The 25,407-nt window shown below is 39.7% G+C and overlaps 1 protein-coding gene and 1 pseudogene across 2 annotated transcripts; one reads left to right on the top strand and one right to left on the bottom strand.

The window, feature by feature from the left end:
• Positions 1-8,989: 8,989 nt before the first annotated feature.
• Positions 8,990-10,237, bottom strand: LOC717607 (succinyl-CoA:3-ketoacid coenzyme A transferase 1, mitochondrial pseudogene; annotated as a pseudogene). The gene has a single exon (XR_013670.5). The product of XR_013670.5 is annotated as a succinyl-CoA:3-ketoacid coenzyme A transferase 1, mitochondrial pseudogene (transcript).
• LOC716730 (succinyl-CoA:3-ketoacid coenzyme A transferase 1, mitochondrial) lies at positions 10,236-10,917 on the top strand. The gene has a single exon (XM_015114487.3). It carries the CDS (start codon positions 10,393-10,395, stop codon positions 10,900-10,902), a length of 510 nt encoding a protein of 169 aa, XP_014969973.3. The 5' UTR covers positions 10,236-10,392; the 3' UTR covers positions 10,903-10,917.
• The last annotated feature ends 14,490 nt before the right edge of the window (positions 10,918-25,407 follow it).

The following is a 25,407-nucleotide window of genomic DNA, read 5'->3' as shown; positions in this document are numbered from 1 at the left end:
TGTTTTTGGCCTTGCTCTTGCCTTCCTTGGTTTCTTGACAAACTTCTATCTTTCCTTCAAGACACATCTTATATCACAATGACAGTTCACATTTATTGGGCCCTTCTGCTGTGCTAGGGACTGTGACTGTAGCAACGTGCTTTTTTAATCCCTAGGGGTTTATGAGGTAGCTATTATCATCATTTCCATTTTGCTGATGAGAAAATAGGGTACAGAGAGTTTAAAAAACTTGCTTAAAGTCACAAAATTGGTACAGAGTGGAGCCCAGACTCATGGAGGTAAATTGTACCCTTATTCATTATATGAAACCAGTCTGTATATTTCTTGAGAGAAAGAACTTTTTACATTTCTTTTTAAAAGGTCTTTTAAAAAGACCTTTTCATATTTACTTTAATTTCAACCATTACTAGAGACCTTACTTTCTTTTCAGCTTTATTGAAGTATAATTGATAAATAAAAATTAGATATATTTAACTTATACTGCTTGATGTTTTGATATATGTATACCTGTGAAAGAATCACCACAATCAAGCTAATTTATATCCAGCATCTCACTTAGTTACCATCTTCTTTTTCTTTTTTTTTTTTCTGGTGAGAGCACTTAATGTTTACCTGCTTAGCAAATTTCTATTATACAATGTAGTATTGTTAACTATAGTTACATTGATGTACATGAAAACTTCAGAACATATTCATCTTGTAAAACCAAAAGTTTATATCCTTTACCAGCATCTCCCCATATTCCCTCCCTTCAGTCTCTGATAGCCACTATTCTACTCCAGCTTCTGTGAGTTCGACTCTTTTAGATTCCACATTCCACATAGAAGTTGAGATCATGCAGTATTTGTCTTTCTGTGTCTAGCTGATTTCAATTAGCATAACGTCCTCCAGGTTAATCATGTTTTTTCAAATGGCAAACATTTTTTCCTTTTTTGAGTCTGAATAATATCTCATTTTACATATATATGCATGTATATCAATCTATATACCTATTTATGTCTGTACTGATCTATATATCACTATATAGAATATATCAGTATATCACTATGTAGAATATATCAATATATTTATATGTAAGTATACACCAGTGTATTTACATAGATATATAAATATGGTATATATATGTTATATATTAATATGTAGATCTATATCTATGTTAAATATGGTTATATCTATATACTGAATATATCATATGTATATACATATGTATATGTATATTGATATATAAATATACATGTAATCGATATACATGTGGAGACTGATAGACATATATGTAGACATAGGCTTAGCTATATATTGATATATAAATATGTAGATATATTAATATATGTAGACATAAATATATCTATATATAGTATTGATATTATATAATATAAATATATAGATGTACCTCTATAGATGTACCTATGCCTACATATACATTTATCAATCTACATATATTTATCAATTTGTATATCGATATATCTATATATCATATATTGATAGATCTATCTATGTGTTTATATATCAATATATCCGTATCTTATATATTGGTATATATCTACATATAAATATATAATATATCTCTATATCTCTCTATATAGGTATATCAATGTATAGATATACCTATGTCTATATATATATGTCTATATCTGTATCAGTATCTATATGTGTATCGCATTTTTTTTTAATGATACTTTAAGTTCTGGGATCCATGTGCAGAATGTGCAGGTTTGTTACATAGGTATACATGTGTCATGGTGGTTTGCTGCACCCATCAACCCATCATCTATATTGGGTATTTCTCCTAATGTTATCCCTCCCCTAGCCCCCCAGCCCCCAACAGGCCCTGGTGTGTGATGTTCCCCTCCCTGTGTCCATGTGTTCTCATTGTTCAACTCCCACTTATGAGTGAGAACATGTGGTGTTTGGTTTTCTGTTCCTGTGTTAGTTTGCTGAGAATGATGGTTTCCAGCTTCATCCATGTCCCTGCAAAGGACATGAACTCATTCTTTTTTATGGCTGCATAGTATTCCATGGTGTATATGTGCCACATTTTCTTTATCCAGTCTAACATTGATGGACATTTGGGTTGGTTCCAAGTCTTTGCTGTTGTGAATAGTGCTGCAATAAACATACATGTGCATGTATCTTTATAGTAGAATGAGCTATAATCCTTTGGGTATATACCCATTAATGGGATTGCTGGGTTAAATGGTATTTCTTGTTCTAGATCCTTGAGGAATCACCACACTCTCTTCCACAGTAGTTGAACTACTTTACACTCTCACCAACAGTGTAAAAGTGTTCCTATTTCTCTACATCCTCTCCAGCATCTGTTGTTTCCTTACTTTTTAATGATCACCATTCTAACTGGTGTGAGATGGAATCTCATTGTTGTTTTGATTTGCATTTCTTTTATGACCAGTGATGATAAGCTTTTTTTTTCCCATTCATCCATTGACAGACATTTAGGTTGTTTCCATATCTTAGCTATTGTGAATAATGCTGCAATGAACATGAAAGTAGAGCTATCTTTTTTAGATACTGATATCATATTCTTTATATATATATCCAGAAGTGGTATCAATGAATTTTTATTTTTTTGAGGAACCTCCATACTGTTTTCCATATGGCTATACTTTCATTCCCAGCAGCAGTGTACAAGTGTTCCCTTTTGTTTAATCATAGGCTAGGGCTGGAACATAGTAGAATTTCAAGGAGTGTTTGCTGAATAAGTGAACAAATGCAATAATGGCTTTCCTCAGTCCCAGCCCCATCATGCTGAGTAAAGGAGTATGGACCCTTCTTGCCTTAAAAGGATGTCTCTTGATGAGTAGGCAGTGGTCTTCTCTGAAGTTTCTACTCCTGTCCAGAGCTCCCAGCTGCCCATACTTGGAAGCTTTCTGTTAGTCTGTTTTGGTTAAGGATCCAGCTGTGACTTTTTCCTCCTCTGATGCCCTCCACTGCATCTGGGATCAGAATCAGAACCTTCCGGAGCCATCTCTATACAGCAGCTTATCCGCATCTTCTTTGCTGAGTTTCCTAGTGGGATTCTAGAGCTGGGAGCACAAGTTTACTTTCTGCTTTGCCATGTTCTGATTTGATGCTTTCAAACTCAGTTTTTTAAATTGCAAGACAGGTGCAATCATAATTCACAGACTTTTGGTGAGGATAAAATGAGATAGTGTACGTATCAAAGTTCTAAATACCAACAAATATTATTTATTGTTAAAATGTTCTAGTTGTCTTTCAATTCAAAAGTTGTCCCAGTCAAAACCCTCAGTCCCATCCCATGCCCCACTCCTCCTCCCTATTCACAAGTCCTTTCTTATATTGTTCCAGTTTTCTTCTCTCATCAACTACCAAAGTAATTCATCCTCAACACATATGTTTCCTATGGGAAGAATCAATCCTCCCATCTAATTTCTATTCTGGACTTTGACTAACTGGATTCTTATGTCTTCCAGAAATGATAAAATATCAGAATCTGAAAACACAAACAAGAAAAAGAAATTGAAACTCCAAGAAGCAGAGTGACTTGCCTAGAGGTCACAGAGTAAGCTGAGGGTCCAAAATCCACTTCCAGGATTAGGACCCTGTTCCTTTGGGGTCTTACCTTCAGACTTACTTTTGCATTCTATGTATTGAAAGGGTTACAGAAGAGCTTCAGTGCTTTCTTGGGTGGCTTTCTCTGATTCTACAGGATGCTTAGATAGTCTTTTTACATGCCCCTAGGGCACTCTACACATCCATGTAATGGCACTTCCACAATTGTAAGGAACTGCTGGATGGCTGTTTTCCCTAATAGACTTTAAGTTCCAAGAGTGCAGAGTTTGGATCTGTCCTGTTTGCTATCCTATGTGCTTGATAGGGTGCTTGTCATATAGAAGCTGGTCACTAATATCTATGGGAACATGGTAAGTGGCCAATAAATACCTGAGACTGACTGATCAACTGCAGAGTACATACTGCATTGAGAATCCTCCTCATTCTTCTCTAGTTGGACCCATCAGGAAAACAAAAACACGAGGCTGAGTGTTTACATTCTCCGGCCCCATCTGTTGCCCTCTCCCCTTCCCCCTGGGCATGAAGATCCAAATTTTCGCAGGTAATTTCCCAGTTAGATTCCTGCATTATTTCCCCGTCACCCACTTTGTCTGTTACCATTATCAGAGCCAGTAAATGAAAGAAAAGAGATTGGGTCATCAGGTGACTTGGCAGTTTCCTTTCAGTCTTGAGATTCTATTATTCTCATCATTCATTCACTGTCATCATTCACACACTCAACAAATGTTTATCGAGCACCTACCATGTTCCAGTATGTTCCAGGCACTTAGGCACTAGGAATACATTGGTGAATAAAACAAATACAAACCCCTGCCCCACTGAGCTTACATTCTAGTGGAGGGACATGGACACTGCAGATTCACATAAATTAAATAATAGTACTGCTGTGGAAGTAAATAAAGTGTAGTAGGGAATAGGAATTCTGGGAGAATTGGGTGTTTTCATTTAAATATAATTATTTGTAATTTCAACTTTTACTATAGATTAAGGGGCACATGTGCAGGTTTGTTACATGTTACATATTGCATGATGCTGAGGTTTAGGTACAACTGATCTCATTAGACAGGTGATGAGCATAGTACCCAATATATGGTTTTTTAGCCCATGCCTGCCTCCCTCCTTCCCTCTCCTGTCTAGTAGTCCCCAGTGTTCCCCATCTTTATGTCTATGGGTATTCAATGTTTAGCTCCCACTTATATGTGAGAATATGTGGCATTTGTTTTTCTGTTTTTGCATTAATTCTCTTAGGATAATGGCCTCAAGCTCCATCCATGTTGCTGCAAAGTATATAATTTTATCCTTTTTGATTATTGCACAGTATTCCATGGTATATATATAACACATTTTCTTTATCCAAGCCACTGTTGAAGGGTACCTACCTATGTTGATTCCATGTCTTTGCTATTATGACTAGCACTGCAATGAACACACAGGTGCATGTTTCTTTTTGATATAATAAATTATTTTCCTTTGGGCATATACCCAGTAGTGGGATTGCTAGGTTGAATGGTAGTTCTGTTTTCTGTTCTTTGAGAAATCTCCAAACTGCTTTCCACAGTGGCTGACCTAGTTTGCATTCCTACCAGCAATGTATAAGTGCTCCCTTTTCTCTGCGAACTGGCCAGCATCTGTTATTTTTTGACTTTTTAATAATAGCCACTCTGACTGATGTGAGACGGTACCTCGTTGTTGTTTGGTTTGCATTTCTCTGATGATTAATGACGTCAATCATTTTTTCATGTTTCTTGGCCACTTGTACATCTTTTGAGAAGTGTCTGTTCATTTCATTTGCCTACTTTTTAATTAGTTAGTTTGTTTTGTGCTTGTTGATTTAAATTCCTTGTAGACGCTGGATATTAGACTTTTGTCAGACGTATAGTTTGTGAATATTTTCTCCCATTCTGTAGGCTGTTTACTTTGTTGGTAATTTCTTTTGCCTTGGAGAAGTTCTTTAGTTTAATTAGGTCCTTTTTGTTTTTGTTGTAATTGCTCCTAGAGACATAGCCTTAAATTCTTTGCCAAAGCCCATGTTGAGAAGGGAAATTCCTAGGTTATCTTCTAGGATTTTTATAGTTTAAGGTTTTATATTTAAGTCTTTAATCTATCTTGAGTTAATTTTTGTACATGTTGAGAGGTAGGAGTTCCAGTTTCATTATTCTGCATATGGCTAGCTAGTCATCCCAATATCATTCATTGAATAGGTAGTCCTTTCTCCATTGCTTATTTTGGTCAGTTTTCTCAAAGATCTAATGGTTACAGGTATGTGACTTTATTTCCATGCTCTTTATTCTGTTCTATTTTTCTATGTGTCTGTTTTTGTACCAGTACCATGCTGGCTTGGCTTCTTAGCCTTAGAGTATAGTTTAAAATCTGGTCATATGATGCTTTTGGCTTGTTCTTTTTGTTTAGGATTGCTTTGACTATTTGGATTCTTTTTTGGTTCCATATGAATTTCAGAGTAGATTTTTCTAATTCTGTGAAAAATGACATTGGTATTTTGATAGGGATAGGAATGAATCTGTAAATTGCTTTGGGCAGTATGACCATTTTAACAATAGTGATTTTTCAAATCAGTGAGCATAGGATATTTTTCCATAGATTTGTGTCATCTCTGATTTATTTCAGCAGTGTTTTGTCATTCTCCTTGTAGAGATCTTTCACATCCTTGGTTACATACATTCCTAGATGCTTCATTTTTTGTGGCTATTGTATATGGGATTGTGTTCTTGACTTTGTTCTCAGCTAGAATGTCACTGATATATAGAAATGCTACTAATTTTTATACAATTATTTCACATCCTGAAACTTTACTGAATATGTTTACAGTTCCAGGAGCCTTTTGGGAGAATCTTTAGGGTTTTCTATGTATAGAAATATATCATCAGCAAAGAGAGATAGTTTGACTTTTTATTTTCCTATTTGGATGACTTTATTTCTTTCTCTGACTGATTGCTCTGGCTAGGCCTCCCTCTACTATGTTGAATAGGAGTGGTGGGAGTAGGCATCCTTGTCTTGTTCCAGTTCTCCTGGGAAATGGTACCAGCTTTTGCCTGTTCAGTATAATGTTGGTTGTGGATTTGTCATAGATGGCGCTTCTTATTTTGAAGTGTGTTCCTTTGCTGCCTAGTCTGTTGAGGATTTTTATCATGATGAAATGTTGGATTTTATTGAAATATTTTTCTGCATCTCTGAGATAATCATATGATTTTTGTTTTTGATTCTGCTTGTGTGGTGAATCACATTTATTGATTTGTGTGTGTTGAATTAACCTTGCATCCCAGGAATAAAGCCTACTTGATCATGGTGAATTAACTTTTTGATGTGCTACCGGATTTGGTATGCTAGTATTTTGCTGAGGATTTTTGTGTTTATCTTCATCATGGATATTGGCCTAAAGTTTTCTTTTTTTTGTTGTGTCTCTGACCGATTTTGATATCAGGATGATGCTGACTTCATAGAATGAGTTAGGGAGAAGCCCTCTTTCCTAAATGTTTTGAAATAGTTTCAGTAGGATTCATATCAATTCTTTGTATGACTGGTAGAATGTGGTTGTGAATCTGTATTAGTCTGTTCTCATGCTTCTATAAAGAAATACCTGAGATTGGGTAATTAATACAGCAAAAGGGTTTAATTGCAGTTCCACATGGCTGGGGAGGCCTCAGGAAGGTTACAATCACGGCAGAAGGGAGAGCAACAGATCCTTCTTCACATGGTGACGAGAGAGAGAAGAATGGGTAAAGGGGGGAAAGCCCCTTATACAATCATCAGATCTCATGAGAACTCTCTCTCTATCATGAGAACAGCATAGGGGGACCGTCACAATAATCTAATCACCTCCTATGAGGCCCGTCCCCCAACACCTGGGGATTACAATTCAGATTACAATTCAAGATGAGATTTGGGTGGGCACACAGAGCCACATCATGTCAGAATTAATCTATTCTTGGGCTCTTTTAGGTTGGTAGGTTTTTTTTTTTTTTTCACTTTGGAATATTTATTATATTCCTTAATGCGTTTCTTAGCAAGTATAGCACTCTTTAATCAAGAATATAAAGTCATCTACTTAGAATCACAATATCTTAAAGACGCATACTGGAATGATAAGCAAGTTTGAAGATGTAACTATCAACAATTCTTTTCAAAGTCATATCAATATATTACTCTCATGAAACTTGCATATTCTAAGAAAGGTCGTTTTTTTTCCCCCAGTACTGGGAAGGTATGCATTTAACCATGTGGCCAGACAGAAAGGCTATTTTATATATGGTGTGTGTTACTTATTAAAAGCCTGTCCTTTCTCTAATATTGTATATTACACAATTGTAGCTACACCTGAAGAGAAGTGAGTTTCAATGACCACTATCACTTAAAAACATGAATAAGTTCCTATATTTAGGACCAGAGGAATGATATATTGTACTGTACGATGCCTGCCTCTGTCCAGAGGCCAGCTATCTCACCTGTTCTTCAGGGTGCCTAGACTTCTTACCCATCTATTATCAGGGATGCTTCTGAAGTCATTCCCATGGGCCCCTGTCTAGTATTGAGAATACCTCTAAGGAAGTTTCTTTCAAATCTGATCTACCCACCATGTTTATTCCCTGACACTAAAAGTTCACTGACTTCAAATCCTAGACTTGTCCATCATTATTTTCCCTAGTTGGACAAGGCTGAATTAAAGACACTTTGTTAAAGGAAGTAGCCTTGGCAGAAGAAAAATCGTTGTTCTGTAGAAGTGTCATTCAATATTTAAAATCTTTTCTGAACCAAAACGAGAGCCTGAAAGTAAAGCACCTTTTATGTTTTAACTCTGCTGTCATTGCTACTAAGGATTCATGGTAAATTATCCTGCAGCCCTTCTTGGCTTGAGAGGAGGTACAGCACAAGTAGCCCACAGGGTCTCAATAACAGAAATATTCTCAAGGACCCTTGAGAATACAAAGGAATACTGGGCTGTTTTAAAATGAGACAACAGAAGAATCAGTTTCTTCTGTTCCTATTCCTATAATATGCCTTAGTCTTTGAAAAGCACAGATAGATAGTTGGTTTGAACTAATTATTTCTCCCTGCTCTCCCCCACAAGAGACATTCCTGCTTGCCTTCTTGGGCATCTGTTTAAAAGCAGTATGGGAAGAAGGGGGATGCTCTAGGGGGACAAGATGTAATCATAAAATCTGAAGCCCCAAAAGAAAAGTCAGAGGAGGTTGAAAAAAAAAAAAACATGAAAGCAACTCTCCTAACCAGAAAATCAAATATGTTATCTTTCTTTCAGGATTAATAATTAATAGTTAAGAGGAAAGCCACATCAATTTATAGGGCCCTTCTTTGGGAAAGGTTCATATAATTTAGCATACATACCATATTCAGTGAAAATGCATTCAATATAATTACCTATTATAAAGACATCCTTCTCGGTACTTAACAAATGAGATAATTATAAATGCTCCTTTTGCTTTTTATTAAAATGTCACAGCATGCCTAGAGAACAGTTTATATGGATGCATAAAGTCTGAAACCCTAGAAGAAAACTAATCAAAAACCACCTGTTAAATACACAATTATGATTACTGGTGGCCTTTCAATTAAATCCTATGTGTTTAAAATGAAAAACACGCAGCCTGGTACAAATATTCATGTTTCAATTTGCGATCTGCTGCATTGGCATGAGTTTTGGTGAAACTGCAAAATCACACCCGGTACTCTTCTGTGTGTCATCCACTGTCAGACCTTCCCAGAGCTCAATCAGAGTCAGCCCTTTTTTCTTGTCCACATCAAACACAGCCTTTTCAGTAATAATGCGGTTGACACATTGCTTTCCAGTCAATGGTAATGTACAGTTCTCCATGATTTTATGTGCATTTCCCTTTGCAGAATGCTCCATGGTGACCACCACTTTGGTTTTGGCACTGGACACTACATCCATAGCACCTCCCATTCCTTTCACCATCTTCCCAGGTATCATCCAGTTAGCCATATTTGGAAACCTGCATCGCTCCTAGCATTGTCAGATCGACATGTCCCCCTCTAATCATTGCAAATGATTCATCGCTGGAGAAAAAGGAGGCTCCTGGAAGAATAGTAACTGTTTCCTTGCCTGTATTGATGAGATCTGCATCAGCTTCATGTTGTCGTGGGTGTGGACCCAAACCCAGGACTCCATTTTCACTTTGAAGATGAACAGTCATATTTGGGCTGATAAAGTTGCTGGCCAGGAGAGGGATTCCTATGCCCAAATTAACATACATGCCATCCTCAAACTCAAGAGCAGCCCTCTTGATGATTCGTTCCCTTACGTCATCTCCAGGTTTAGCAGATTTGGCTTCCTCATCTCCCTCTTTCTGGATTGATAAAGGCTCAATTCTTTTCTCATATTTTTCTCCCTTTATAAGGCGATGTACATAAATCTGAGGAATATGGATGTCTTCTGGAGCAAATGCTCCAATATCCACAATTTCTTCAACCTCTACCACTGTGGTTTCTTCACCTTTGCACATTGGCAAGTTGAAATTCCTTGCACTTTTCCTGAAAATCGCGTTTCCTGCTCGGTCCGCCTTCCAGGTTTTCACCAAAGCAAAATCCCCTGTAATTGCTTCCTCCAAAATAAAGTGCTGACCATTGAACTCCCTCGCCTCTCTTGGCTTACTGGTAATGGCAACACTGCCATCTTTGTTGTATTTGATGGGCGATGCTCCTCGAAAAGCCGGGAGGACGTCATAGCCGCGCTGTGGAGGCTCCAGCCCGCCCCTCTTTTCTTCGCAGTGAATCGGCTGCGCCCGGGACAGCGCGCACCGACGCTCAAACGCGCGCTCCACCCGGTAGCCTCCTCCTGCCTCAGGCCCGAAGATGGCGGCTCTCAAACTCCTCTCCTCTGGCCTTCGGCTCTGCGCCTCTGCCCGCGGATCTAGGGGAGCCTGGTACAAGGGATGTGTTTGTTCCTTTTCCACCAGTGCTCATCGCCATACCAAGTTTTATACAGATCCAGTAGAAGCTGTAAAAGACATTCCTGATGATGCAACGGTTTTGGTTGGTGGTTTTGGGCTATGTGGAATTCCAGAGAATCTTATAGGTGCTTTACTGAAAACTGGAGTAAAAGGACTGACTGCAGTCAGCAACAACGCAGGGGTTGACAATTTTGGTTTGGGGCTTTTGCTTCGGTCCAAGCAGATAAAACGCATGATCTCTTCATATGTGGGAGAAAATGCAGAATTTGAACGACAGTACTTATCTGGTGAATTAGAAGTGGAGCTGACACCACAGGGCACACTTGCAGAGAGGATCCGTGCGGGCGGGGCTGGAGTTCCTGCATTTTACACCCCCACAGGGTATGGGACCTTGGTACAAGAAGGTGGGTAGGTTTTTAAAATTGCTGATTCAGTTTTGGAACATGTTATTTGTCTGTTCAGGTTTTTACTTTCTTCCTGGTTAAATCTTTGGAGGTTGTGTGTTTCCAGAAATGTATCTATTTCTTCTAGATTTTCTAATTTGTGTACATAGAGGTGTTCATGGTAGTCTCTGAGGATGTTTTGTATGTCTGTGGGATCATTTGTAATGTCATCTTTGTTATTTCTGATTGAGCTTATTTGGATCCTTTTTCGTTTCTTTGTTAATGTAGCTAGTGATCTATCAGTCTTGTTTATTCCTTTGAAGAAACAATTATTGGTTTCATTAATCTTTTGTATGGACTTTTTGGTCTCTATTTCATTCAGTTCTCTGATTTTAGTTATTTCTTTTCTTCTGCTATCTTTGGGGTTGGATCATTCTTTTTTTTTCCCTATATCTTTAAGGTACAATGTTATATCATTAATTTGAGCTCTTTCCAACCTCTTCATGAAGGCATTTAGCACTATAAACTTTCCTCTTAACACTGTTTTAGCTGCATTCCAAAGATTTTGGTGAGTTGTATCTCTATTTTCATTGATTTCAAGGAACTTTTTAATTTCTGCCCTAATTTTGTTGTTCACCCAATAGTTATTTAGAAGCAAATTGTTTGTTTTCCATGTTCTTATATAGTTTTGAGAGATATTATTGGTATTTTTTTTTTTGCACTGTGGTCCAAGAGTGTGCTTAGTATGTCTTAATTTTTTTTGAATTTATTGCGACTTGCCTTATGACCAAATATATGGTCAATCTTAGAATATGTTCCATGTGTAGATGAAAATAATATATTTTCTATGGTTGTTGGATGGAATATTCTGTAGATGCCTATTAGGCCCAATTGGGCAAGTGTCAAGTTTAAGTTCAGAATATCTTTGTTAGTTTTCTGCCTCAATGATCTGTTTGGCACTGTCAGTTGGGTGATGAAGTCCCCTATGTTATTTTGTGGCTGTCTGAATCTTTTTGTAGGTCAAAAACTTGTTATTATAAATCTTGGTGCTCCAGTGTCAGGTGCATATATATTAGGATAGTAAAGTTTTCTTGTTGAAATAAACCCTTTATCATTATGTAATGCCCTTCTTTGTTTTTCTTGGTTGTTGTTGGCTTAAACTCTGTTTATCTGATATTAGAATCGTGACTCTTGCTTTTTTGTTGTTGTTTATTTGCATGTTAGATCTTTCTCCGTTCCTTTATTTCTAGCCCGTGGGTGTCATTACATGTGAGATGTGTCTCTTGAAGATAGCAGACAGTTGGCTCTTGTCTTTTTATACAGCTTGCCACTCTATGCCTTTTAAGATGGATGTTTAGATAATTTACATTCAGAGTTAGTGTTAATATACAAAATTTTGATTCTGTTGTCATATTGCTGGCTGTTTGTTTTGTAGACTTGCTTGTAAAATTGCTTCATATTGCCTGTGAGTGATGCGTTTGAGTGTGGTTTTTTTTTTTTTTTTTTGTGGTAGCAGGTTTCAATCTTTTGTGTCCATGTTTACCATTCCTTTTAGGGCCTTTTGTATGGCTGATCTGGTGGTAACAAATTCCCTTAGTGCTTGCTTGTTTGAGAAGGATTTTATGTCTCCTTTGCTCAAGAAACTTAGCTTAGTGGGATGTGAGATTCTTGGTTGGAATTTCTTTTTTCTAAGAATGCTTAAACATGCCCCCAATCTCTCCTAGTTTGTAAGGTTTCTGTTGAGAGGTCTGCTGCTTGCCTGATGAGGTTCCCTTTTTAGTTGACCCGACCTTTTCCTCTAGCTGCCTTCCATATTTTTTCTTTTGTATTCACTGTGGTGAATTTAATAATTATATTCCTTGGGAGTGGTTGGCTTGTATAATATTTTGCAGCAGTTCTCTGTATTTCTTGAATTTGTATGCCCTTCTCTCTAGCTAGATTAGGGAAATTTTCATGCACTATATTCTCAGATGTGTTTTCCAAGTTACTCTCTCTCTTTTTCTTTCAGAAATATTCATGAGTCATAGATTTGGTCTCATTACACAATCTTATATTTCTCAGAGGTTTTGTTCATTTTTTAAAATTATTTTTTCTTTGTTTTTGTTGGATCGAGTTGCTTCAAAGAACCAATCTTTAAGCTCTGAGATTTTTCCCTCAGCTTGGTCGATTCTGCTGTTTATGCTTCTGATTATGTTATAAAAGTTTTGAAGTAAATTCTTCAGTTCTAGAAGTTTATTCTGGTTTTTTCTTAAAATTATTATTTCATTTTTCAGCTCCCAGGTTGTTTAACTGCTTTCCTTTTATTCCTTGGATTGGGTTTCAACTTTCTCCTTGATCTTGATGAACTTCCTTGCCACCCATATTCTGAATTCTGTTGCTGTCATTTCAGTTATCTCAATCTGGTTAAGAACCATTTCTGGGGTACTAGTGTGTTCATTTGTAGGTAAGGGCACACAGTGGCATTTTGAGTTGCCAGAGCTCTTGCACTGATTCTTTCTCATGTGCAAGTGCTAGTGTTTCTTTAACTGTTATGTAAGTTGAGTACAGTCAGTTGGCTTTGTTTCTGGAGGCTTTCAGAAGGCCAAGACTCTGTGCAGATCTTTTTTTTGTAGTTGATTTTTTCCTTTAGCTTTATTTTTTATTTTTATTATTATTATACTTTTAAGTTCTAGGGTACATGTGCACAATGTGCAGGTTTGTTGCATATGTATACATGTGCCATGTTGGTGTGCTGCACCCCTTAACTCGTCATTTACATTAGGTATATCTCCTAATGCTATCCCTCCCTACTTCCCCCACTCCACAACAGGCCCCACTGTGTGATGTTCCCCTTCCTGTGTCCAAGTGTTCTCATTGTTCAGTTCCCACCTATGAGTGAGAACATGCGGTGTTTGGTTTTCTGTTCTTGTGATAGTTTGCTGAGAATGATGGTTTCCAGCTTCATCCATATCCCTACAAAGGACATGAACTCATCCTTTTTATGGCTGCATAGTATTCCATGGTGTATATGTGCCATATTTTCTTAATCCAGTCTATTATTGATGGACATTTGGGTTGGTTCCAAATCTTTGCTATTGTGAATAGTGCTGCAATAAACATATGTGTGCATGTGTCTTGATAATAGCATGATTTATAATCCTTTGGGTTTATACCCAGTAATGGGATGGTTGGGTCAAATGGTATTTCTAGTTCTAGATCCTTGAGGAATTGCCACACTGTCTTCCACAATGGTTGAACTAGTTTACAGTCCCACCAACAGTGTAAACGTGTTCCTATTTCTCCACATCCTTTCCAACACCTGTTGTTTCCTGACTTTTTAATGATTGCCATTCTAACTGGTGTGAGATGGTATCTCATGGTGGTTTTGATTTGCATTTCTCTGATGGCCAGTGATGATGAGCATTTTTTCATGTGTCTGTTCGCTGCATGAATGTCTTCTTTTGAGAAGTGTCTGTTCATATCCTTTGCCCACTTTTTGATGTGGTTGTTTTTTTCTTGTAAATTTGTTTGAGTTCTTTGTAGATTCTGGATATTAGCCCTTTGTCAGATGAGTAGATTGCAAAAATTTTCTCGCATTCTGTAGGTTGCATGTTCACTCTGGTGGTAGTTTCTTTTGGTGTGCAGAAGCTCTTTAGTTTAATTAGATCTCATTTGTCAATTTTGACTTTTGTTGCCATTGCTTTTGGTGTTTTATGCATGAAGTCCTTGCCCATGCCTATGTCCTGAATGGTATTGCCTAGGTGTTCTTCTAGGGTTTTTATGGTTTTAGGTCTAACATTTAAGTCTTTAATCCATCTTGAATTAATTTTTATATAAGGTGTAAGGAAGGGATCCACTTTCAGCTTTCTACATATGGCTAGTGAGTTTTCCCAGCACCATTTATTAAATAGGGAATCCTTTCCCCATTTCTTGTTTTTGTCATGTTTGTCAAAGATCAGATGGTTGTAGATGTGTGGTATTATTTCTGAGGACTCTGTTCTGTTCCATTGGTCTATATCTCATTTTTGGTACCAGTACCATGCTGTTATGGTTACTGTAGCCTTGTAGTATAGTTTGAAGTAAGGTAGCATGATGCCTTCAGCTTTGTTCTTTTGACTTAGGATTGACTTGGCAATGCAGGCTCTTTTTTGCTTCCATATGAACTTTAAAGTAGTTTTTTCCAATTCTTGATGAAAGTCATTGGTAGCTTGATGGGGATGGCATTGAATCTATAAATTACCTTGGACAGTATGGTCATTTTCACGATATTGATTCTTCCTATCCATGAGCATGGAATCTTCTTCCATTTGTTTGTGTCCTCTTTTATTTCATTGAGTAGTGGTTTATAGTTCTCCTTGAAGAGGTCCTTCACATCCCTTGTAAGTTGGATTCCTAGGTATTTTATTCTCTTTGAAGCAATTGTGAATGGGAGTTCACTCATGATTTGGCTCTCTGTTTGTCTGTTATTGGTGTATAAGAATGCTTGTGATTTTTGCATGTTGATTTTGTATCCTGAGACTTCACTGAAGTTGCTTATCAGCTTAAAGAGATTTTGGGCTCAGATGATGGGGTTTTCTAAATGTAAAATCATGTCATCTGCTAACAGAGACAATTTGGCTTCCTCTTTTCCTAATTGAATACCCTTTATTTCTTTCTCCTGCCTGATTGCCCTGGCCAGAAATTCCAACTCTATGTTTAATAAGAGTGGTGAGAGAGGGCATCCCTGTCTTGTGCCAGTCCTCAAAGAGAATGCTTCCAGTTTTTGCCCATTCAGTATGATATTGGCTGTGGGTTTGTCATAGATAGCTCTTATTATATTGAGATACATCCCATCAATACCTAATTTATTGAGAGTTTTTAGCATGAAGGGCTGTTGAATTTTGTCAAAGGCCTTTTCTGCATCTATTGAGACAATCATGTGATTTTTGTCTTTGGTTCTGTTTATATGCTGGATTACGTTTATTGATTTGCATATGTTGAACCAGCCTTGCCTCCCAGGGATGAAGCCCACTTGATCATGGTGGATAAGCTTTCTGATGTGCTGCTGGATTCAGTTTGCCAGTATTTTATTGAGGATTTTTGCATCGATGTTCATCAGGGATATTGGTTGAAAATTCTCTTTTTTTGTTGTATCTCTGCCAGGCTTTGGTATCAGGATGATGCTGGCCTCATAAAATGAGTTAGGGAGCATTCCCTCTTTTTCTATTGACTGAAATAGTTTCAGAAGGAAGGGTTCCAGCTCCTCCTTGTACCTCTGGTAGAATTCGGCTGTGAATCTCTCTGGTCCTGGGCTTTTTTTGCTTGGTAGGCTATTAATTATTGCCTCAATTTCAGAGCCTGTTATTGGTCTATTCAGGGATTCAACTTCTTCCTGGTTTAGTCTTGGGAGGGTGTATATGTCCAGGAATTTATCCATTTCTTCTAGATTTTCTAGTTTATTTGCACAGAGGTATTTATAGCATTCTCTCATGGTAGTTTGTATTTCTGTGGGATTGGTGGTGATATCCCCTTTATCATTTTTTATTGTGTCTATTTGTTTCTTCTCTCTTTTCTTCTGTATTAGTCTTGCTAGTGGTCTATTAATTTTGTTGATCTTTTTGGAAAACCAGCTCCCGGATTCATTGATTTTTTGAAGGGATTTTTGTGTCTCTATCTCCTTCAGTTCTGCTCTGATCTTAGTTATTTCTTGCCTTCTGCTAGCTTTTGAATGTGTTTGCTCTTGCTTCTCTAGTTCTTTTAATTGTGATGTTAGGGTGTCAATTTTAGGTCTTTCCTTCTTTCTCTTGTGGACATTTAGTGCCATAAATTTCCCTCTACACCCTGCTTTAAATGTGTGCCAGAGATTCTGGTATGTTATGTCTTTGTTCCCATTGGTTTCAAAGAACAATTGAAACCAATTTCTGCCTTCATTTCATTATGTACCCAGTAGTCATTGAGGAGCAGGTTGTTCTGTTTCCAGGTAGTTGAGCAGTTTTGAGTGAGTTTCTTAATCCTGAGTTCTAGTTTGATTGCACTGTGGTCTGAGAGACAGTTTGTTATAATTTCTGTTCTTTTATATTTGCTGAGGAGTGCTTTACTTCCAACTATGTGGTCAATTTTGGAATAAGTGCAATGTGGTGCTGAGAAGAATGTATGTTCTGTTGACTTGGAGTGGAGAGCTCTGTAGATGTCTATTAGGTCCACTTGGTGCAGCGGTGAGTTCAATTCCTGGATATCCTTGTTAACTTTCCCTCTCATAGATCTGTCTAATGTTGACAGTGGGGTGTTAAAGTCTCCCATTATTATTGTATGGGAGTCTAAGTCTCTTTGTAGGTCTCTAAGAACTTGCTTTATGAATCTGGGTGCTCCTGTATTGGGTGCATATGTATTTAGGATCGTTAACTCTTCTTGTTGAATTGATCCCTTTACCATTATGTAATGTCCTTCTTTGTCTCTTTTGATCTTTGTTGGTTTAAAGTCTGTTTTATCAGAGACTAGGATTGCAACTACTGCATTTTTTTTGTTTTCCATTTGCTTGGTAGATCTTCCCCCATCCCTTTATTTTGAGCCTATGTGTGTCTCTGCACCTAAGATGGGTCTCCTGAATACAGCACACTAGTAGGTCTTGACTCTTTATCCACTTTGCCAGTCTGTGTCTTTTAGTTGGAGAATTTAGCCCATTTACATTTAAGGTTAATATTGTTATGTGTGAATTTGATCCTGTCATTATGATGTTAGCTGGTTATTTTGCTCATTAGTTGATGCAGTTTCTTCCTAGCATTGATGGTCTTTACAATTTGGCATGTTTTTGCAGTGGCTTGTACCCGTTGTTCCTTTCCATGTTTAGTGCTTCCTTCAGGAGCTCTTGTAAGGCAGGTCTGGTGGTGACAAAAGCTCTTAGCATTTGCTTGTCTGTAAAGGATTTTATTTCCCCTTCACTTATGAAGTTTAGTTTGGCTGGATATGAAATTCTGGGTTGAAAATTCTTTTCTTTAAGAATGTTGATTATTGGCCCCCCTCTCTTCTGGCTTGTAGAGTTTCTGCCGAGAGATCTGCTGTTAGTCTGATGGGCTTCCCTTTATGGGTGACCTGACCTTTCTCTCTGGCTGCCCTTAACATTTTTTCCTTCATTTCAGCTTTGGTCAATCTGACAATTATGTGTCTTGGAGTTGCTCTTCTCGAGGAGTATCTTTGTGGCGTTCCCTGTATTTCCTGAATGTGAATGTTGGCCTGCCTTGCTAGGTTGGGGAAGTTCTCCTGGATAATATCCTGAAGAGTGTTTTCCAACTTGGTTCCATTTTCCCCGTCACTTTCAGGCACACCAATCAGACATAGATTTGGTCTTTTCACATAGTCCCATATTTTTTCATTTGTTTTTACTCTTTTTTCTCTGAACTTCTCTTCCCGCTTCATTTCATTCATTTGATCTTCAATCACTGATACCCTTTATTCCACTTGACTGAATCAGCTACTGAAGCTTGTGCATTCATCATGTAGTTCTCGTGCCATGGTTTTCAGCTCCATCAGGTCATTTACGTACTTCTCTACACTGGTTATTCTAGTTAGCCATTCATCTAATCTTTTTTCAAGGTTTTTATCTTCTTTGCGACGGGTTCGAACTTCCTTCTTTAGCTTGGAGAAGTTTGATTGTCTGAAGCCTTCTTCTCTCAACTCGTCAAAGTCATTCTCCATCCAGCTTTGTTCCATTGCTGGCGAGGAGCTGCGCTCCTTTCGAGGGGGAGAGGTGCTCTGATTTTTAGAATTTTCAGCTTTTCTGCTCTGTTTTTTTCCCCATCTTTGTGGTTTTATCTGCCTTTGGTCTTTGATGATGTTGATGTACTGATGGGGTTTTGGTGTGGGTGTCCTTTCTGTTTGTTAGTTTTCCTTCTAAAAGTCAAGACCCTCAGCTGCAGGTCTGTTGGAGTTTGCTGGAGGTCCACTCCAGACTCTGTTTGCCTGGGTATCAGCAGCAGAGGCTGCAGAACAGCGAATATTGCTGAACAGCAAATGTTGCTGCCTGATCGTTCCTCTGGAAGCTTCATCTCAGAAGGGTACCTCGCTGTGTGAGGTGTCAGTCTGCCCCTACTGGGGGATGCCTCCCAGTTAGGCTACTCGGGAGTCAGGGACCCACTTGAGGAGGCGGTCTGTCCTTTCTCAGATCTCAAACTCCGTGCTGGGAGAACCACTACTCTCTTCAAAGCTGTCAGACTGGGACAATTAAGTCTACAGAGGTTTCTGCTGCCTTTTGGTTGGCTATGCCCTGCCCCCAGAGGTGGAGTCTACAGAGGCAGGCAGGCCTCCTTGAGCTGCAGTGGGCTCCCCAGTTCGAGCTTCCCTGTGCTTTGTTTACCTACTCAAACCTCAGCAATGGCAGGCACCCCTCCCCTAGCCTCACTGCCGCCTTGCAGTTTGATCTCAGACTGCTACACTAGCAATGAGTGAGGCTCTGTGGTCATGGGACCCCCTGAGCCAGGCGTGGGATATAATCTCCTGGTGTGCCATTTACTAAGACCATTGGAAAAGCACAGTATTAGGGTGGGAGTGACCCGATTTTCCAGGTGCCGTCTGTCATAGCTTTTCTCGTCTAGGAAAGGGAATTCCCTGACCCCTTGTGCTTCCCAGGTGAGGCGATGCCTCGCCCTGCCCCCATTGTCTGACAAGCTCCAGTGAGATGAACCCGGTACCTCAGTTGGAAATGCAGAAATCACCTGTCTTTTGCATCACTCATGCTGGGAGCTGTAGACTGGAGGTGTTCCTATTTGACCGTCTTGGAACCACCCCTCGTTTAGTTTTCACAGGTGCTGTATATTGGCAAAGTATTTTGGTGTTGTGGTTTGGGCTGTTATTGAGTAGGTTGAAGTTAAGAGTTGTGGCCAGCAGATAGACTCTTAGCCCATGGATCTTTTACATTTTGATGCATTTTAGTGGTAGTGCTCTATGGGTATGGGGGAGAGAGTTGACTCCCTTACCTGTGCTGCTCCTGGGCCTTGGAGGAACCCCCTCCAATTACTGTTTTCATGCCAGCATTTTCTTTGTTAGGTGTTCTGGGTCACAATGCTCCCTCAGGAAGGGGATGTGGTTGGCAGACAGGCCATACCTTTCCCAGACATACCCGGTGCAGGGAGGCATGTCCTAGTCCCCTGCTGGCCTGTGAGAACTCAGGCATCTCAGCCCTCACAGTATTCTAAGAGTGAAGGCTCCCCCACCTGCTTGGGCACCAACCAAGCCAGCAAGTCCCACTCAGCTAGGAGTAGCAGGAGTGGATGGAATCATCTGATCCACCCTCTGAGTGCTTCCCAGGGGAACATGGGACTGTGCCCACCCACAGAATTTTGGTAGAGGCAAGGCTTTGTGCCGGAAACCCCAGCTGGTGTGTCCCACCAAGCTAAGAGCAACAAGGATGGGTGAGGTCTCCGGTTCCACCATTCAGGTGCTTCCTGGGGGAACATGGAGCTGTGTCCCCTGGCAGAGTTCAGGCTGAAGCTGAGCTGTTGTGCTGGAAGCTGGCATTGAGCCTTGTCTGACAGGGGGAATGGTCCAGTCTTCCTGCTTCCAGACACCATGACTGTGGCCTCTATCATGGCTATGGCAGCTAGCACTGAGCTGGTCCAGGGTCCAAGGCCTGTGGGAGGTCCCCTATGGACTTGAGTGTTGCCTTTATAAAAACTCCAGGTGGCTCTTTGGATTAATCAAGGGACCCAGGAGGCTGAGGTCATTCTCTCATTTCCAGGATTGTACAGGTCCCTGTGGGAAGTGTGAATCCCCCAGGGGCTCTCACTCATTCACCTTTTCTCCATGAAAAGGAGCCAGCTCCTTCTGGCTCCATGTTGATCTCAGAGGTGCTGCTGCCAAGCTTAACTGTTCTCTGTTCTTAGTGTCCCCTCACTTCCTTGATGGATCCCTATGAGGCTTTTTAGACAATTGACTTGTAGCATCAGTGATTACTCACCACTCTGTCTGTGAGAGCGGCACACACCAGCTACTTCTAGTCTGCCATCTTGACCCCGTCTTGTTTTAATTTTATAGTATTAGATATCTGCAAGTCTTAGAAAATCTCAAGGGAGCGGCCCAGATTCTGCCTTGGGCACATGCAAGACAAGGAAAAGAAGAAAAATCCTGCTTATGACACATTCCTCCCATCCCCATGTGACCTTTGCTGCTCCCTTGAAAGGTGTTCGGTTCTACTTAGGCTGATTTAGCCTTGCTGGGGCTGAGACTCTGCAGCTGAAGATAACTGAGGATAAGGTATTAGTTTCTAAGGAAAAAATCCCCATAGGCTAATCTGGCATCAAGATGATTAATACTTTTCACTAACAAATAAAAGTTCAGGAGTCCCAGGGAGTTCAGTCACCTTAATGCCATTAAAGCTATAAATACTCTTTGAAGACATAGACTGTTGGTGTTGAAATATTAGCCAAATGATCTCTAGTGGCTGTGGAAATTTACCACTTCCCTTGAGAAGTGACTCTGCTCATAGCCTGTGGAGCCTTCTGAATTTGCTTCTCCTATTCAAATTGTACACTATCTTCCAGAGTTCTTAGCAGTACCGTTGGTCATCTTTGAGGGGAGGATAGACCCTACTAAAACCATCATTTAGGAGGCGGTGGAGGACTTTGCCTAGGGTGCCTTCATTAATTTCTATTTTTTACTCCTGAATTCATTTTCTTCTACAAAAAAAGCTATTAACATGGTGTCAAGATCCATTTGTTTCAGCCATTTTCCTTATTGTATTCATTCTGCATGCTATTAGGATCAATTTCTTCCTATGGGATCCTGGATCTTATGACAGGACATTAGCTCTTGTTCCAGGGAAATCTCACAAAAGTAGCCACATTGATCAGGGTAGCATAACATCCTAGCTCCTGGGCTTGTTATACCTTCATAGGACCTATACTGCACTTTGGAGACACAAATCTCAGATGAAGAAAAATTCAATCCAAGGAAATGCACTAATGCTGCATGTCTTTCATTTTTGAATTCCCAGAGTCTAGAACTATGCTCCAACTTTGAAATGAATCACTTAAAAATAATATATAAGTATGAAAACGCGGTGGAACTTATGGTCTGCACCTTTTTGGATTTGGGTATGCCTGGAGATCTGGGATCTTGGGTGGGTGAGGTAGGGGTGAGTGAATGGAACATGATAGCAGTTTGTGGAGGTCTATTTGTGTGGGGAGCCACTTTGGGTAGGAAAGTATCTTAAAGGGAGAAATATGTGTGCATGAAGGGCTCGGACTATTTACGTGGCTTTGGTGATGGAGGTGGGGCAAGAGCAGGTATGATTCTGCATGTAATGTGGTACCAGTCCCTCTGATCTATGCCCAGCTCAATTCCATGGAATTGTACCTGAGCTGTAGAAGAGACGACATCCTGCAATCTATTTCATTACTACTGTCTCCACTTTATATTACACTCAATTGGAGGGGTCTGGCAGTGCTGTGCTGGTTATCCCACCCCTTGGTGCCACAGACCACTTTGCAGTTTTGGCTGTTCCAGAGAGTGAGTAATGGCATCAGGTAGGAAACTATAGTAGCCTGAGAGAAGACAGCAGAGGCAGTGTGGTAGCAGTGTGCCCAGAAAAGACACGTAGTTCTTGACTAGATTTGCATGTGTACATATAAATAAACTCCCATAAATGCTTATGGGGGTTGAGGTCTTCGTCAGAGGCTGAAGTTTTACGTGATCAGATGGTGTCAAGGATAGAGATATTTTTATGGTTGTTGTTAATGTTATGTCACCTGGACCTTTAGGCTGTGGAAGTGTGTGTGTATGTGCATGTGGATGTGGATGTGTGTGTGTGTTTCTCAAATTCAGGGATACTCAGTTGAATCTCTAGGGATCCTTAGAGATTGGAGGCTCCTTCACAGCTTCTCTGGCGCTAATTTGAAATGTGGCTGGGTCAGCATGTCTGGATGACTTTCCAGTTGGTTTCCCAGGAGAAAGAAAACAGCTCAGAGCACTTGTTAGTCCAAAGGTTTAAATGCACTAGAGTCAAGATAATTAAGGATCTCCAGGAGAGCACAGAGAAGAGTAATTGAGAGAAGCCAAGTGAAAAATAATGTGGGGAGAAAGGGAGATGAAGGGCATTAACACACAATAAGTTGGCAGGTCCTTGTTTAGATGATAGAAGGGCTGAGATGATAACAAGAAAGGTTGGGACAAGCTGTAGCCAAAGGAAATTTCATTTGAACATTTATCAGCATGTCCAAAATGAGGGATCCATTGAACGAAGGGCGCAGAAAGGGAGTCCTCTGACTCACTAAAAATGAGCATTCCCCTAGCTGAACAAAGATCAGCAGACTGAGGGGGTGGCTAAGAAAATACCATTATAGCCTGTGCTGCTTCTAACCCTGACAGAGTTGGAACAAAGCTGAGTTTTGAAGGCAGAATTGACACCATAATGATGGAACTTGTGTCTTGCTGTGCCAATGCCATCCAGAGATGTGAGCAGTTAAAGGACTAAAATGAAATGGAGCCAGAAGATCGATGTTATTTGGCTGGGCAGGCAGTTGGGAGCCTGCAGTTCACAGGGGGCTCCATCTAAGTGCTTGATTTCTTTTCTGTTTTTTAAGAGAGACTAGTAGTTCAGAGGAGTCCAGTGCTCCTGCTCCTTCCTTCAACTTGGAGACATCGGTGGGCAGAACTGAAGTGCAGTTTGCTAGAAACAGAACACTGTTCTGGATGAATGATGCTTCTGTACAGGATAATGCCTTTCTGAGGCTGGAGCACTGGCTTTGAGACTTCCCCATTCAGTGCAAGCTGGACCAAGCAGGCCTGTGTCAGACAAGGACAATGAATCTAAGGCAAATCATATGATGACTCCCTGTTGTTAAAAGAGCATTCATGTACTACCCAGCACTGTCTGTGCTCAGGTGAACATGATACTTCACTGTTATCCTTCCTGTGGGGTTATGCCAACCATCCCAGTATCTCAGGATGTAGGACTCTCAGTACTAAAACCAAGAGAGCCCCTGGCAAACTGGGACAGTAGTAACACTAGCATAGGAGAGCCTTATTAGGTATGCCTTGTGCTTAGTGCTTTACCTGATTTATCTCAAGCATTTCCTCTATCACTTCTGAGGAAGACTGTTACTTGTTCCCATTTTATGGATGAAGATAGGCAGGCAAAAACATGTTAGTTCACTTGCCTAACAAAATGTTAATGTCCGTTCTCTTTGGGTAGTGAGAGTCCAAGTGAACTTTACTGTTTTTCCATGTTCTATACAGTGTTTAAATTTATTAAGTGAACATGTATTATGCCATAATATATATAAAAAAACCCAATGTACCTATTTTCCTTGTGGGAAGGTAAGTAATTTACCAACATCATGTATTTAATGAGTTGAATCTGGAATCCTGCATTGATGAATTGCCAGCCACCATAGCAGCAGGACAGGCTTAAAGAAGAAATTCCCTCATTTTAAGGTCTTTCTGATTCTTTGGGAAGTTTCCATCCTCACCTCTGACTGCCTTAGAACCAACCTATGCTGAATTCTCTATAATACGAATGTTAGAATGAGTTTTCTTTGTGTAATAGCTTCTCAACTAAGTGGAGTACTCTCTTTTGCAGTGACCAGATTTCTTTTTAGCTATAAGATGCCAGATATGAGAATCTTACTCTTAGCATATTTAATTAGCACCCTGGGGCAAATGCTGATAAAGTCCTATTTCTCATGATTGTGGGAGAGTATGTGGAAACCCAGTGGAGGGCTCCTAAATTTCTCGATTTTATCACCAGGGCTGTCCATCCCCTGCTGTCTTGCACATCTGTGCAGTTCCAGTTGCTGCCTCAGAGAGAAAGGGCAGCAAGGAAGGTCAGCCAAGTGACCCTACTAGTGGAGGAGGGGCAGAGGAGGCTTTGAGCTCAGCTTGGCTGAAGTCCTCAAATTTACTTGGGAAACAACGCTTTTCTATACCTTCCAGGTTTGCCTTGAATGTTACAAATTTATGGGACTCATGCTCATCCTAAAGCAAATTCCTCTGTGTTTCCCCTTAATAAGCTTGAAACATTTAAGTGGATTGGAAGTCTCCTTGCAATGATTCTCCCACTCTGACTTGTACACACTTTTGGCACTAGTTTGTTGGGAAGCACTTTGGTATATTGATTAAGGTTCTGGAATCAGACTGCCTGAGTTTGAACGCCAATGAGTTAGCTATGTGACTTTGTGTAATTCAGTTCATCCCTCTAAGTGTAAATGTTTTTATATATAAAATGGGATTATAATCATACCTAACTCATAAGATTGATGTCAGGATTAAATAATAAAATGTACATATATTAGCTGCTGCTGAGTAAATGCTCAATACCTGTGTTTTCACCTGGATTTAACAGGGGCAGGCAGGGTCATGAGGAAGCTTGAACTCATAGGCATGAGCTGAAGCTATTGTCCATGAGTTTTCTGGAAGGGAAGGACACAAGGAGGCTGGAACTACATGGTTATGTTCATGATGTTTGGGAAAGCCTCATTCCTGCTTTTAAAGTCTTCCAACTGATAAAGTTAGAATCACCCAGGATCATCTCTCTTACTTAAAGTCAACTGATTAGGGACTTTAATTACATCTGCCAAATCCCTTTA

The sequence above is a fragment of the Macaca mulatta genome, chromosome 14, assembly GCF_049350105.2.
Source record: "Macaca mulatta isolate MMU2019108-1 chromosome 14, T2T-MMU8v2.0, whole genome shotgun sequence".
Taxonomy (NCBI): domain Eukaryota; kingdom Metazoa; phylum Chordata; class Mammalia; order Primates; family Cercopithecidae; genus Macaca; species Macaca mulatta.
Note: the sequence above shows the minus strand (reverse complement) of the source record. Positions and strands in the feature narration are given on the sequence as shown.